General features: G+C 43.9%; 1 protein-coding gene across 1 annotated transcript in view; it reads left to right on the top strand.

Annotated features, from left to right (window-relative positions):
• LOC145399699 (uncharacterized) overlaps nucleotides 1-13,394 on the top strand; it is a 360,302-nt gene that overhangs the window by 36,511 nt on the left and 310,397 nt on the right. Inside the window, exons 3-4 of the mRNA XM_080272249.1 lie at nucleotides 27-640; nucleotides 12,761-13,237. Of these exons, the coding sequence (XP_080128375.1) occupies nucleotides 27-640; nucleotides 12,761-13,237 (1,091 nt within the window). The remainder of the gene's footprint in view (nucleotides 1-26; nucleotides 641-12,760; nucleotides 13,238-13,394) is intronic.

Raw genomic sequence — 13,394 nt, 5'->3', positions numbered from 1 at the left:
ACACTCAGATCAAGGTCGAGATCAAGATCTCGTCGAAGCTCTTTATCTAGGTCACACCAAAAATGTAGCTCAAGGAGACGATCAGACTCAGGGTCAAGGACAAAATCCCTTTTAATGGGGACTCGGTCAAGATCAAGATCACGAAGATCAAGATCACAAAGGTCAAGATCACAACGATCGAGATCAAGAAGGAGCTCCAGGTCAAGGAGATCGAGGTCAGGAAGAAGATCAAGATCACGAAGGAGGTCAGTTTCACAGCCAAAGGAGAGATTCGACATGTTTGAGGTAATGCGAGAGCGAGCAAATAAACTTGCTGAGCTTAAGAACCAGACAGCACAACAGCAGAAGGTACAGCAACAGCAAGGTTGCAGTAGCTCCCCTTTACCAAACTTTCATCATGGAGAGGAAGGCAGTGGAGTGGCCCTGGATAGCATACCCCTTCCCATTCCTACTCCAGATCCTAGCTCTATACCATTGCCACAGCAGGTTACACAAGGAGAAACAAAGGAGGTTGTCAGTTGTGGTGATGGAACTAGCAGTAATGTGGATATTAGAGCCATTCCTGTTCCGGCTGCTGTAGATGACCAGGAACAGGAATCCAGCAAGGACAAAGACACCAGTAAACATAAACAGGATGATGGTAAGCATATGTGGAGTTTTTATGATTGACTCGAAGTACTTTTTTACTTTGTTAAATTTATTGTACAGTCGTGCTAAAAAGTTGGGATGTGTATATGCATGCATACAGTAGTTATTGCTGCTGCTGCTGTACCCTGGTCTGTCTGGCTGAGCTGACCTATCAGCTACAAGCAAGCAGCCACCTTCCTGTGGCAAACAGCACTTTGCCAAAGTTGGAGCAGGGTCCTTCCAAATGGTGCATTGCAGGGAAAATGAAGGGGCATTGCCTGCACGAGGATGAGCTAACTGTAGGAAGTATATATGAGTATTAGTGTCAGCTCAGACTTTGACTACTTGGTAAGTGTGGTTGAGTTCCCTGCTTGGGAGTGTTGTGCATGGTGATCTGCCAGGCCTTGGCCCCACGTCTATCCTATAGTAGCACCTCCCAGGATGGTAGCTTAGGTATGGGGATGAGATTGTTGTGGAGTGGATATGGAAGTTGTGTAGATTGGCTTGGGAAGAGGGAAGGGTTCCAGAGGACTGGAAATCAGGTATAATTGTTCCTTTATACAAAGGAAAAGGGGAGAGAGAAGTATGTGGTAACCATAGGGGTATTTGCCTTCTTGGTGTGACTGGTAAAATATATGGTAGAATACTCATTGATAGGTTTAGGCATATGACAGAGGAGCTAGTTAGAGAAGAACAAGGGGGATTTAGGAAGGGGAAAGGGTGTGTAGATCAGATATTTGTTCTAAGATGTTTAGTGGAGAAATATCTAGAGAGGGGAAGGAAAGTGTATGCTGCCTTCATGGACTTGGAGAAAGCTTATGACAGAATAGATAGGCAAGGTATGTGGAAGGTATTAAAAATATATGGAGTGGAGGGGAAATTGTTGAATGCTGTGAAAAGTATGTACGAGGGAGCTAGGGCTACGGTGCGAGTGGATGGTGAGCTGAGTGAGTTCTTTGATCTCAGTGTGGGACTGAAACAGGGTTGTATGATGTCTCCATGGCTGTTTAATATATACATGGATGGGGTTGTAAAGGAGGTGCAAGGTAGGACAGTGGATGTGGGGGTGGCTCTAATGAATGAGGGTGAGATGTGGAAGATTCCGGTGTTGCTGTTTGCTGATGATACAGTATTGTTGAGTGAAGATAAATGGGAGTTGCAAGGTTTGGTGAATGAATTTGGGACAGTGTGTAAGAGGAGGAATCTGAAAGTTAATGTAAACAAGAGTAAAGTTATGGTGTTTGAGAGGAATGAAGTCACAGAGTGTGCAGTGAGGTTGGATGGTGAGGATATGGAGAATGCGAATGCATTCAAGTACTTGGGTAGTGTGATGATTAAGGTTGGAACTTTGGGGGATGAAGTGCATGAAAGGGTACAGCAGGGAAGGAAGGTTGTTGGTTCACTGAAAGCAGTGATGAGAAATAGGGAGGTGAGTGTGGAAGTTAAGAAGTCACTGCATGATAGTATTGTGATCCCTACCCTGACGTACGGAAGCGAGGCGTGGACCTTGCAAGTGGGGAACAAGTCAAGAGTGAGAATATTGGAAATGAGTTACTTGAAAGGAGCATGTGGAGTGACGTGGAGGGACAGGTTGACGAATGAATAAGTGAAGGAATGTTGTGGGGTGGATATGTTAGGAGAAATACACTGAGGTGGTTTGGACATGTGAAGAGAATGGAGAATGAAAGACTGACTAAGAGGGTGTATGTACAGTAGGTGAGATGGAGGGAGGGGTAGACCGAGGATGAAGTGGAGGGATGGAGTTGAGAGGTATATGAGGGAGGGGAGCGTGAGTTGGGGGGGAGGGTAGTCAAATGATGGGTGACAGAGCGACTTGGAGGCGTTTTGTCTGCGGCCACCCTTTGTGGGATTAGGACGTTGGGCTATAGATAGATAGATAGATAGAAATTTATTGTACAGTCGTGCTAAAAAGTTGGGATGCATATATGCATGCATACAGTAGTTATTGCTGCTGCTTCTGTACCCTGGTCTGTCTGGCTGAGCAGACCTATCAACTACAATCAAGCAGCCACCTTCCTGTGGCAAACAGCACTTTGCCAAAGTTGGAGCAGGGTCCTTCCACATGGTGCATTGCAGGGAAAATGAAGAGGCATTGCCTGCAAGAGGATGAGCTAACTGTAGGAGGTATGTATGAGTATTAGTGTCAGCTCAGACTTTGACTACTTGGTAAGTGTGGTTGAGTTCCCTGCTTGGGAGTGTTGTGCATGGTGATCTGCCAGGCCTTGGCCCCACGTCTATCCTATAGTAGCACCTCCCAGGATGGTAGTAACCATCCATCTATTACCTTTTGGTGGTCTAACTGGTGCTATACCCTGCCCAAATGTAACCTGGGAAGGGTAGGGGTGTCCGTCTTCCCTGAGCTGTACGCATGTTCTGACTACATACCTTATGCAGTAGCTACCCCTGTTGATTGTACATGGAGCTTTTCCAGTACTGGATGGTTTGTGAATTTTCAGCCTAGTCCTGAACACTCAGCATTGCCAGTCTACTCTCTTTGTGAAGCATGAACAATGAGAGAATTGTATCAGTTAGTGAAACATTGATTCCCTCAGTTCATTGATACATTATTATATTTGTGTTACCACCGGATGTTTTCACTCAACTTAGGACAGACTTCTAGTAGTGAATATGTTAATTAAGGCTATATCCAACTCAGAAAGTGAATAACTATGTGTGGTGGGAAGATTAAAAGTGAAAAAATATATATATACAGCATATCACTGGACTGAAGAGATTACTTCATGAAGGGAGGGGATAGAAGGGGTGGAGAATGGCAGGAGTCAGCAACTGATGGGTTTTAGAAATTTTGTGTCATTCATATTGTTTATAAAGGCTCCAATATGCTTGCATGCATAGGTCTTGGTCACCAAATGGTGACTGTCCACACTGACCAGTCTCTGGTGCCTCCTTATTTAGTCCCTTGTCCGATAGGTCACACTTTATGACCACGTCCCAGATCTTTTTTGGTCTGCCACTCGCAACCCTACCCTTGACATTCACGCCCCTCACCTTCCACACCCAGTTGTCATCCTATATTCTTTCAACAAGCCCAAACCATATCAATTTATTCCTCCTCATCACAACACCAATACACTCAAGTCCCATCCTTCCTTTCAGCTCTTCAACCACAATCATAGTCCCAATAGGCATCACAGCCAAGGACGTACTACACATTCATCTGATTATTGTCATTTCTGTTCATTTGAGTGTATGACCGTCCTCTTCCATTGTTGTCTAGGTTTCAGTACTGTACAACATTACATTCCTAACATTTTTTTTTTTTTTTTTTTTTTTTTATCCAATCCTATGTTGCCCCATGAGGAGCGTAGGAGTCCGGGGCTAGGCAAGTTGGTCCTGACATTTAAGATGAAAGTGACCAGCCTCACTCATCCCTGAGTGGCATTATGTGAGCAATAAACCCCAACTATCCCTTGGATATAAACCTTCGCCAGCTCAATCCGATTGGACCACCGTAAGTACCCACTAAATCAACGGGCGCCAAAATTTGGTTATGTGGTTACCACCCAGCGTAGTAAATGGTTTCTTGGTGTACAGGAAACCATTTGGCTTGTCACTCAGTGTAGTCACCCTCAGGCAGAAGGAAGAGGAAAGAACAAAGGAAAGAAAGACAGAAGAGGGAGTGTAAAGCCATAGGCAGAAGGACGAGGAAAGAATGAAGGACAGAAGACAAAAGAGGATGGAGGAGAGGAAAGAGCAGACACCCTTGAGCAGCACTATATCAAGTGAGTGGATGGTGAGCGCCCCCACCTACCACATTACATTCCTAACACATGCTGCATACAAGGATCCCTTAGCACAAGGTGAACTCTCTGAATGTTAGGAAGGGCATCATTTCCGTGAACTTCGTCCACCATTCCTTACCATAGCCATAGAGCTAGCTCCAGCCCACCCTCCAGTACATAACATGTCCCTCAAATAACACAACTCAGCACACTCAAGAGACCCTCCAGCAAGAGCATTCCTTTCACACCTTTCAGTCTCTACATGCACTCTGCAACACACTGCACATATGAAACCATCATAATTTTGCAGCCTACCACTAATACCACTACGGTACATCTCTTATGTGCCCACTTATCACAAACACTGCTTAAGATGGAGTTACTGCCCACACCTTTGTGGCAAACTGCTCATGTCCACACACTCTGCATTGTCAGTGTCGCTACCAGCCCTAGATATCATCACTTTTGTCATATAAGTGTTTGGGGGATTGAGGGATGTGAGAATGTCAAGGAGTTTCTTATCTTCTTACAAAGCAGTACAGGTACATGTATTAATTAAAAAAGGATATGAAGGTGTAGGATGAAATACTAATTTGACAGAGTGAGCGGCATTGCTACTGATATGAATGAATTTTCTCTATTCCTATCCATTTCCTTTATTTTTTTTAGACAGTTGGCCATTCCACACTGATACCTTTTTTTTTTTTTCCCCCCTAATGCATCTACCTTCCCCCACTGAGATATAAGCAGTTGTTAGTAGATCTAGAGATGATATGGAAATTGCATGGAGTCCTAGATATGTGTCCAATTATGACATGGTATCTTTGATCATTTGGGTGTTAATGAAATCTCATATTTACTGTAACCATCAAAATACTGGAATGAAATATTTCAGTTTTCTGTAAAGCAAGGAATATGCCAACATGTTTAGTCATATAGGATGTGAGAGGTGCAAGTGGTGAACATAAGAGAGTAGAAATAATGAAAGTGTATGAGAATTTTAGGTACATTGTGATCATCATAATGCAGAACACAGGTGAAAGGGAGTGAACTGGATAGCATAGAGGGTGTAAAGTGTGTAAGGTTGGGTGTATGTGTGTGTGGAAGGAGTTGCTTTGTTTATGAATGATGAATGACGGAGAAGAATGAAAGATTATGAATGTATCTGCTCAAGGTATATATGCAGTAGTGCTGCCTGCTTCCTTCACCTTTATCATTCTTTTTTTTTTTTTGGGTGTGTATGTCCTCCTCTTTGCTTATATTTCCCATCCTTCCTGTCACTTTTTATTACTCTTCTTTTCACTTCAGTTGGTTCTGCATTAAGTAACAAGCTTAATGATTTCTTGTAACCCAGAAAGTCATTTACAGTCCTGGCTGGTAACCATATAACCAAGCCATACAATGTTCTCTACGTGTCAGCAAGTGGGTTGGCGGAAGGTTAGTGACCCTCCTCATAAAACAACCAACCCAAAGACAAACGGCCACTTCTTACGGGATTATGGTGTCTGGCTGTCGATGGATAAAAGAAATATGAAGAGACGAATTAAGAGAATAAAGAAGAAATGCTATTAATGATGATCTAGAAAGATGGGAAGTTGTTGAATGCTGTGAAGAGTATGTACGATGGTGCGAAGGCTGCAGTGCGTGTGGATGGTGAACTAAGTGAATTTTTCTCTTTGAAAGTTGGGTTGAAACAGGGATGTGTCATGTCTCCATGGTTGTTCAATCTGTACATGGATGGGGTAATAAAAGAGGTACAAGGTAGGGTAGTGGATGTTGGAGTGGCCCTGGTGAGAGAGGATAGTGTTTGGAAACTCCCTGTACTGTTGTTTGCAGATGATACTGTGTTGTTGAGTGAAGACAAAGGGGAGCTGCAAGGCTTGGTGGATGAGTTTGGGAGAGTGTGTAAGAAACAGAATCTAAAGGTGAATGTAGGGAAGAGTAAAGTGATGGTCTTTGAGAGAGGTGAAGTCAGTGAATGTACAGCAAGGTTGGATGGTGAGGAATTGGAAAATGTGAGTACATTTGAGTACTTGGGTAGTGTGATGAGTAAGGATGGAGGTTTGGAGGGTGAAGTGCATGAAAGGGTACAGCAGGGAAGAAAGGTTGCTTGTTCCTTGAAAGCAGTGATAAGAAACAGGGAAGTGAGCATGGAAGTGAAAAAGTTACTACATGACAGTATTGTGATACCAACTCTAACGTACGGAAGTGAAGCTTGGACATTGTTGAAAGGACACAAGTCAAGAGTGAGAGCAGTGGAAATGAGTTACTTTAAGAGGAGCCTGTGGAGTCACGTGGAGAGACAGGCTGACGAATGGGGATATAAAGGAGCGTTGTGGTGTGGATGTGGATGTGATAGGAAGCGTTATGAGGAACACACTGAGGTGGTTTGGCCATGTAGAGAGGATGGAGGGTGAAAGACTGACGAAGAGAGTGTATGTGAGTGAGGTGGAGGGGGGAAGAGGGAGGGGGAGGCTGAGGATAAGATGGAGGGATGGGGTGGAGAGGTATATGAGAGAGGGGGGTGTGAGTTGGGAGCAGGGCAGTGAAATGGCGGGGGATAGGGCGACTTGGAGGCGATTTGTTTGTGACCACCCCAAACGGGATTGAGGCGTCTGGTAATAGATAGATAGATAGATAGGAAGTCCAAGAGAGGCCTAGAGAGGCGCAAGAATATCCCAGCCGATTTTTTGGCGCCTAATTTGAATTTTCGATTTTGGCAAATATTGTGCATCAAATTTCTGATGTACATGTATGCCAGTGGCATATAGGGGCCGACTTACTTGTACGTCATTGGCACGGGGCAGGTTAAGTTGGGAGGAGGCATAGTTGGTTAAGAAGAAGTTAGATGGATGCAGTAAATGTATGTATAAGAAGTTTATATATGGAGGTTGATGAGACAAGGAAACTGACTGGAATGAGTTTGTTGGATGAATTTCATGTGGAGGAACCCATGACAAGAGTTTGGCACCCCTTTTTAACTTCATAAATACTCATTTGATTGTCTGGCAGGTGAAGTAAAGCACATAACATTCGTTTCATTTACATGGCTCCAACATGCTGGCATGCGTCAGCTTGCATGGTCACCTAATGATGGCTTTCCCTGCTGTTCGATTTCTGTCAGCGTCCCTGTTCAGTCTCTTATCCCTGAAGTCACACTCCATGACTTTGTCCCAGGTCTTTTTTGATCTTCCTCTCACAGTTCAACCCCCAGTATTCATATTTCTCACCCTCCACACCCAGTTGTCATCCTTTATCCTCCCAACATGCAGAACCCATCTAAGTCTACCCCTCCTCATCACAACACCAGTACTGAAGTCATTTTTAGCTAGGTAAATGTCCTGGGAAAAAGCCCGGAAAATTGCCCCAAAAGGTGAAGTTGGGGCTGGCTTGGGTACCATGAAACCCTTTAACATTTAAACATATGGCTGTATAATGTGGAATTTTCATAAAGAGAGACCTGCCAGGAACAGTATTCATGCATTAGTGAGAGGTGACTGTATAAATATATATATATAGGAATACCCTGGTTTAATGATGTAATTGGTTAGGTAAAACCCTATCGTTAGGTGGGGTATTGTATATCGGAGTACTTTTAACATGTTAAGTATAGTAATGTGGAGTGTTTACCAGCCTTGGATTTCCTCCCAAACCAAGCCCAAAACCCTCCCAGATGAGCCCAGAAACATGTTTAAAGCCAATCTAAATGTCCTAACAGCTGTCAAGAAAGCTAACCTAAGCCTATCACCTGTAAATAACTCATTAAAACTAACAAATAATATCTGAAAATCATCAGATATAAATCTAAAAAAATCAAGCTTAGTAAACTGTACCCCAAAATTGACAATGTTCACCCCACCTGTGGCTAAAGCACTTTAATTTAAGTCTAAAAATAGTTTATAAATCAGCCTAAACACAATTTTAGTGTAAAACATCATCAAAATTGGTAAAAAAAATCAAAACCCATTGTTAAACTGGGGTTTGGCCATCATTAGGTGGGGTATGGTGGTATTTCTATCCCCATTGTTAAGCCGGAGTATCGCATCTAGGGGTGTTGTATATCGAGGTATTATTATACACACAGTACCCTCGCGTCCAGGATGGTAATATTGTTGCCTGAGGGTCCCGTCTAGGACAAGAAACGTCTTGGACCAACACAAGACCTTACGGAAAAAATTAATATTATCACAAAATCTTCGAAAAGTGCCCCTAAAAACATCAACCTAGACATATTTTGGCATCAAAACAAAATTCCTCGTCTTGAAAGTGTGTGTTTCTAAGCTTGTTATCTCCAGCTTAGTAGCTCAGTTATCTCCAGCTTAGTAACCTGAGGTAGATGGCGCGCTTCAAGGGGTTAGCAGATGATTTCCTAGACCTGGTTATGTAAGGAGAGGCAATAACCTAGGAGCAAACACTGAGTGCAACATGTGTTAAGTGTGTCCATGACACTGATGAGGGAGACTAAAGCAAGCCCTGCCCGCTTGTCACCTGACCAGATGCCAAGATTTCATTGGACTACATCGGAACCACATCACTCTCCCGGGCGCGGGAACCGTGTTGGATCTGGTGAGACCGTCATAGCTGTATTGTCCTCAGCTTTAGGCCGTTATGAACTGTTGGTTCCATATTGGACGTATGCAACTGTATTACAGCAATATATTGGATCATTATTTATGGCCTCCGTCTTGGACACAAAACATCTTGGACAAACTCGTCTTGGATGCAAGAGCTCTACAGTCAATCCTCGTAAATCGCGGCAATTTGGGTCTGGACCACTGCCGTGATTTACAAATTCCTTATTTATATATACAGTATTTATCCATAAGTTTCCTTCAGTAATAGTAGTTTATTTTCACTCCAGGCATTCACTTTCTCGTTCAGTACGCTAGCGTAGAGAGCGAAGTTTTCATTTTCACTGTCATTACTCCAAGTATTTGTACTCATATTCTTATATAAGTAATTATTTACATTTCTGTTTTATTTACATTATTTACATTTCTATTTTATTTACACTTATGCACTGTCACTTGCAATAACTTATAAAACTATTTTCCACTGTTCAGTTATGTTTACATCCATTGCTTTCACTTGCTATTTATACATTATTTACACATTATTTTCATTCCCACTTGCACTGTTTTAGAAATGTTTCAGGCTGTGGTAATCAAAGAAGCAGGGTACACAGAGGGGGACCTGGCACTCAGTGCACTGCCAAGAGGTGCGTTTGTGCTCAGGTGTGCATCGGGTGATATGTGCACACACTTGGCACCTGCGGATCGCAGCCTTCCTCTTCGTAGTGGCAGGGATTTGCACCAGTCTTTGCCGATCCATGTACGCCCTTTGCTCAAGTCTATCGGGAAGTCCTACAGAAGGGCACCTTGGAGCTGCTGCTGTCACTCTACCATATCTCTCAAGTAGCTGTTGAACACAGGTCCTGGCGAACAACCTCATGGAGAAGGATTTTGGTGGCTTTACCATCATCTTGTACAAGATGAAGACATTCAGCATCGTCATGTCAGTGCGATGCAGAAACACTTTCCTGTACCACCTAGTATTCTTCCTGAGGCAGTCAATCTCTCCAGTCATCATGTTGGACTTTTCCACCAGCTGCATGTTGATATTATAGTCGATGACAGCATCAGGTTTCAACACAGGTTCGCCTGTCCTACGGTCAACCTTCCCACTGTCTTTCAGTTCCCTCTTGTGTACGGTGGTAAGCACGTGCACGACCCTCTTATCATGCCACCGTATTGCCAACATCTTCTCGGACTTGTGTAGGTGCACGTCTCCCCGCTGCGAAGTTCCTGCCTCGGGGAATTTGGGGAAGTGGGCACAATTGCACTTGACAGTGCTGCAGGAGGCGATGCCGTGCTCTGAAAGGTATTCAGCAAGTTTCGGTGCTGTATAATAGTTGTCAGTGTACAGCACATGATTCCCACCAAAATACCTTTCAAGCAGCACTTTCACTACACAGCCTGAGAAGCCAACGGGGTGTGTTTTGTCCAGATCGACAGTGCTGGCTGAATAGATGACGAAGTCAAGGATGTACCCCATCTTACAGTCGCACAGTACAAAGAACTTTATTCCAAACCGATGACGTTTGCTTGGAAGGTACTGTACGAACCTCAGACATCCTCTGAACAGAACCAAGGATTCATCTATGACAGTCTTCTGAAAAGGGTGGGAGAATGACATAAATTTATCCTTCATTCAGTTTAGAATCTCCCGGATCTTCCAGAGTGGGTCAGTCTGGGAAGGTACATTGTTGTTGGTGAAGTGCAGGTTTCCCATGATGTTACGGAACCGATCTCTGGCCATATACTTATTGAAGGTGGGTGATGGTAATAAAGGGTCCATGGACCAGTAATCTTCTAACTCATGCTTCCGTGAATAAGGCATGAGAAGCATGAGGGCGAAGAACACATACACTTCCTGCACTCCAAGCACGGTCCACTGTTGCATTTTCGCTACACCTGCACCACTTGCAGCACGTTGTGACTCGTACCTGTTGGTCTCATCACATATGTGCTGCATGACTTTGTCATCAAGGAAGGCCAAAAGGTAGTCCACACACTCAGCATCCTTGTCAAGAGTGAAGGCAGGCTGTATCCCTGAGGAACTCTCATCAAAGTGGAGTTGTTAAGGGACGAAATCGGAACCTTCGGTCCACACGAAGGCATCCAGGGTTCCCTTTCGTGGCGATGTAGACTGGGTGAGGATGGCTGTGAGGCAGACTGGGCCGTTTCAAGGTCACTCCAACTGACCCTAGGTTGCCATGTACCACTAGCAGCCCTTGCTCTAGTTGCTACTCTACTTTTACGACAAGTCAGGGATTTACCTCGTCCCCTATGGCCTGCCTTCACTGTAGGTGCTGGTGGAGACTCCGACGACGAAGACTCTGGAGAAATTTCGACTGAAGAAGTTGAAGATATTAGTGAAGTGGGGCTGGGAGAGCGGGGAGGTGATTCACCTCGGGACTCATGGTGGGCTGGGTCACACGGGGCCATTGTTCTAGGGCTAACCTGCCTCCTGTTCACTCCTTTCCCAAATTCCTTCCCTTGCTGCACTAAGGGCTCCTTTCCCTTGGAGCCATGACAAACTTGGGACCCTGAAGCACTCGTACTTGAAGTTTCTGTCACCATTTCCTCCACAGGCTCATCACACGATTCACCAGAAAGATCGTAGTCACTGTCCATCATTATCATCGATAAATCAGCCAATTCACATTCAACAGCAGAGTCACTTAGTCCTTTACCCCTTCCCACATGAGGTTTAGTAGGGGTAGAGGTCATAGGGCCCTTTGCAATGGGCTCAGAGGCGGAGGAAATGGAGGGGCACGAATCCAACATTGTTTCACCTCGAAAGACGACAGTAAACTGAATGATATGGCATATATTGGTAGCCAAGGGTTGACAGTATCAGTGTGGTGACAGCTGCTAATTTATATGCTATGAAATGATTGGCAGGAAATCTAGACAATACATAATAAATTAGGTAGTTCCAGGTGAATGTAGATATCACTTAGGCTTCTCCCTTCCTTTCTTATGTATATTTTTATTACAAGAATAGGTTATAGGGCATATTTCAAGGGGAATTAAGCTGGGAAAATTAGCGAACGAGTGCACGTAGGGTGTTGCCAGGTGATAATTAGCCAATTCCAGGTGTATGGCAGTATCAATTACCTTCTTTCTTTTAAATATATATTATTTTGTATAAGAATAGGGCATAGGGCTCATTTCAGTGGATGAAATCAGTGGAAAAATCCAGGCAAGATTTGCATAGCGCAGTGCGGCTGGGCAGGCGGGAGGAGAGGGTAATGGAGGGGAGGTAGGGAGGGGAGTCAAGAACGGGGAAAAATGGCTAAATTGTCAACAATGGATGGGAGTACAGATGACACTAGCAGCGCTGACTATTGTTGGACACTGGCAGTACTGATAGATGATACAAGTCACCACTTGAAAGCCCGTGCGAATTCAAAATAACACAATCACAAAGTGACGCCCCATGGTATGATCCATTGCGCCCGAGCATCACGAAAGTGACGCCTTGCGGTTAAGAGGTTAAGATGACTGAAAAGTCTTTTCCTCAGGATACCTACAGGTTCACTTGCGGTGAGTGAAACGTGGGTTTTCAGCTTTGTAAAAATCAGGCTGTGTGTGTGTGTGTGTGTGTGTGTGTGTGTGTGTGTGTGTGTGTGTGTGTGTGTGTGTGTGCGTGTGTGTGTGTGTGTGTGTGTGTGTGTGTGTGTGTGTGTGTGTGTGTGTGTGTGTGTGTGTGTGTGTGTGTTTAGCTTGTATTGAGAACTAAGTTTTTATGTCTTTCTTAAGTGAATCCATAGTTACTCTACTTTTGTACCTTTGTACTTTCAGGACCAGACAAAGGAAAAACCAAAACAATAATTATAAAGAGTTTGAAAGATAGCTTAGTGTTCCAGCAAGCTCAAGAGGAGGCTCAGAGGAGAGCGCTGGAGAAAGGGGAGGAGGAGGAGGAAAGTCAAGAGTTCGATCATGAAGAAACTGGAGATATGGAAGAAAAGGAAGAGAGAGAGATGAAGGAAATGGTTGGGCTGTTTGACAGTGCTATTGGAGAAGAAAGAGAGAGAGAAGAAGAAAAGAGTAAAGAAGATAGAGAAGAAAATACGGAAGACTGTGAACTGGAGAATGAAATGAAGAACATTCACAAGAAATTGGAAGAGATGCCAGGACAAGAAACTGAGATAGAGGAATGTAGAACAGGCACGGAGAATCCAGAACAGAAGTGTGATGAGAAGGGAATTGTAGACCAGAAGGAGGAAAAGGAAGCTGCCATAAAAGTAGAAGAGAAGCCAGATGTGGATTCAATTAATGGTGAGTATCAGGAATTTACAAGCATCCACCGAAGATTGGTTAAATTTTGAAATGTACTTCAAGCTATTCAGATCATCCAGAAAATTTTTATATTTAAGCTACATTAGTTGAGTGTGCTTTAGCAGTTACCTATTGTTATTTGTTTGCCAGTCTCTCC

This window comes from Coenobita brevimanus, chromosome 6, assembly GCF_032717465.1.
Source record: "Coenobita brevimanus isolate Jiangsu-jjx chromosome 6, ASM3271746v2, whole genome shotgun sequence".
Classification (NCBI taxonomy): domain Eukaryota; kingdom Metazoa; phylum Arthropoda; class Malacostraca; order Decapoda; family Coenobitidae; genus Coenobita; species Coenobita brevimanus.
Note: the sequence above shows the minus strand (reverse complement) of the source record. Positions and strands in the feature narration are given on the sequence as shown.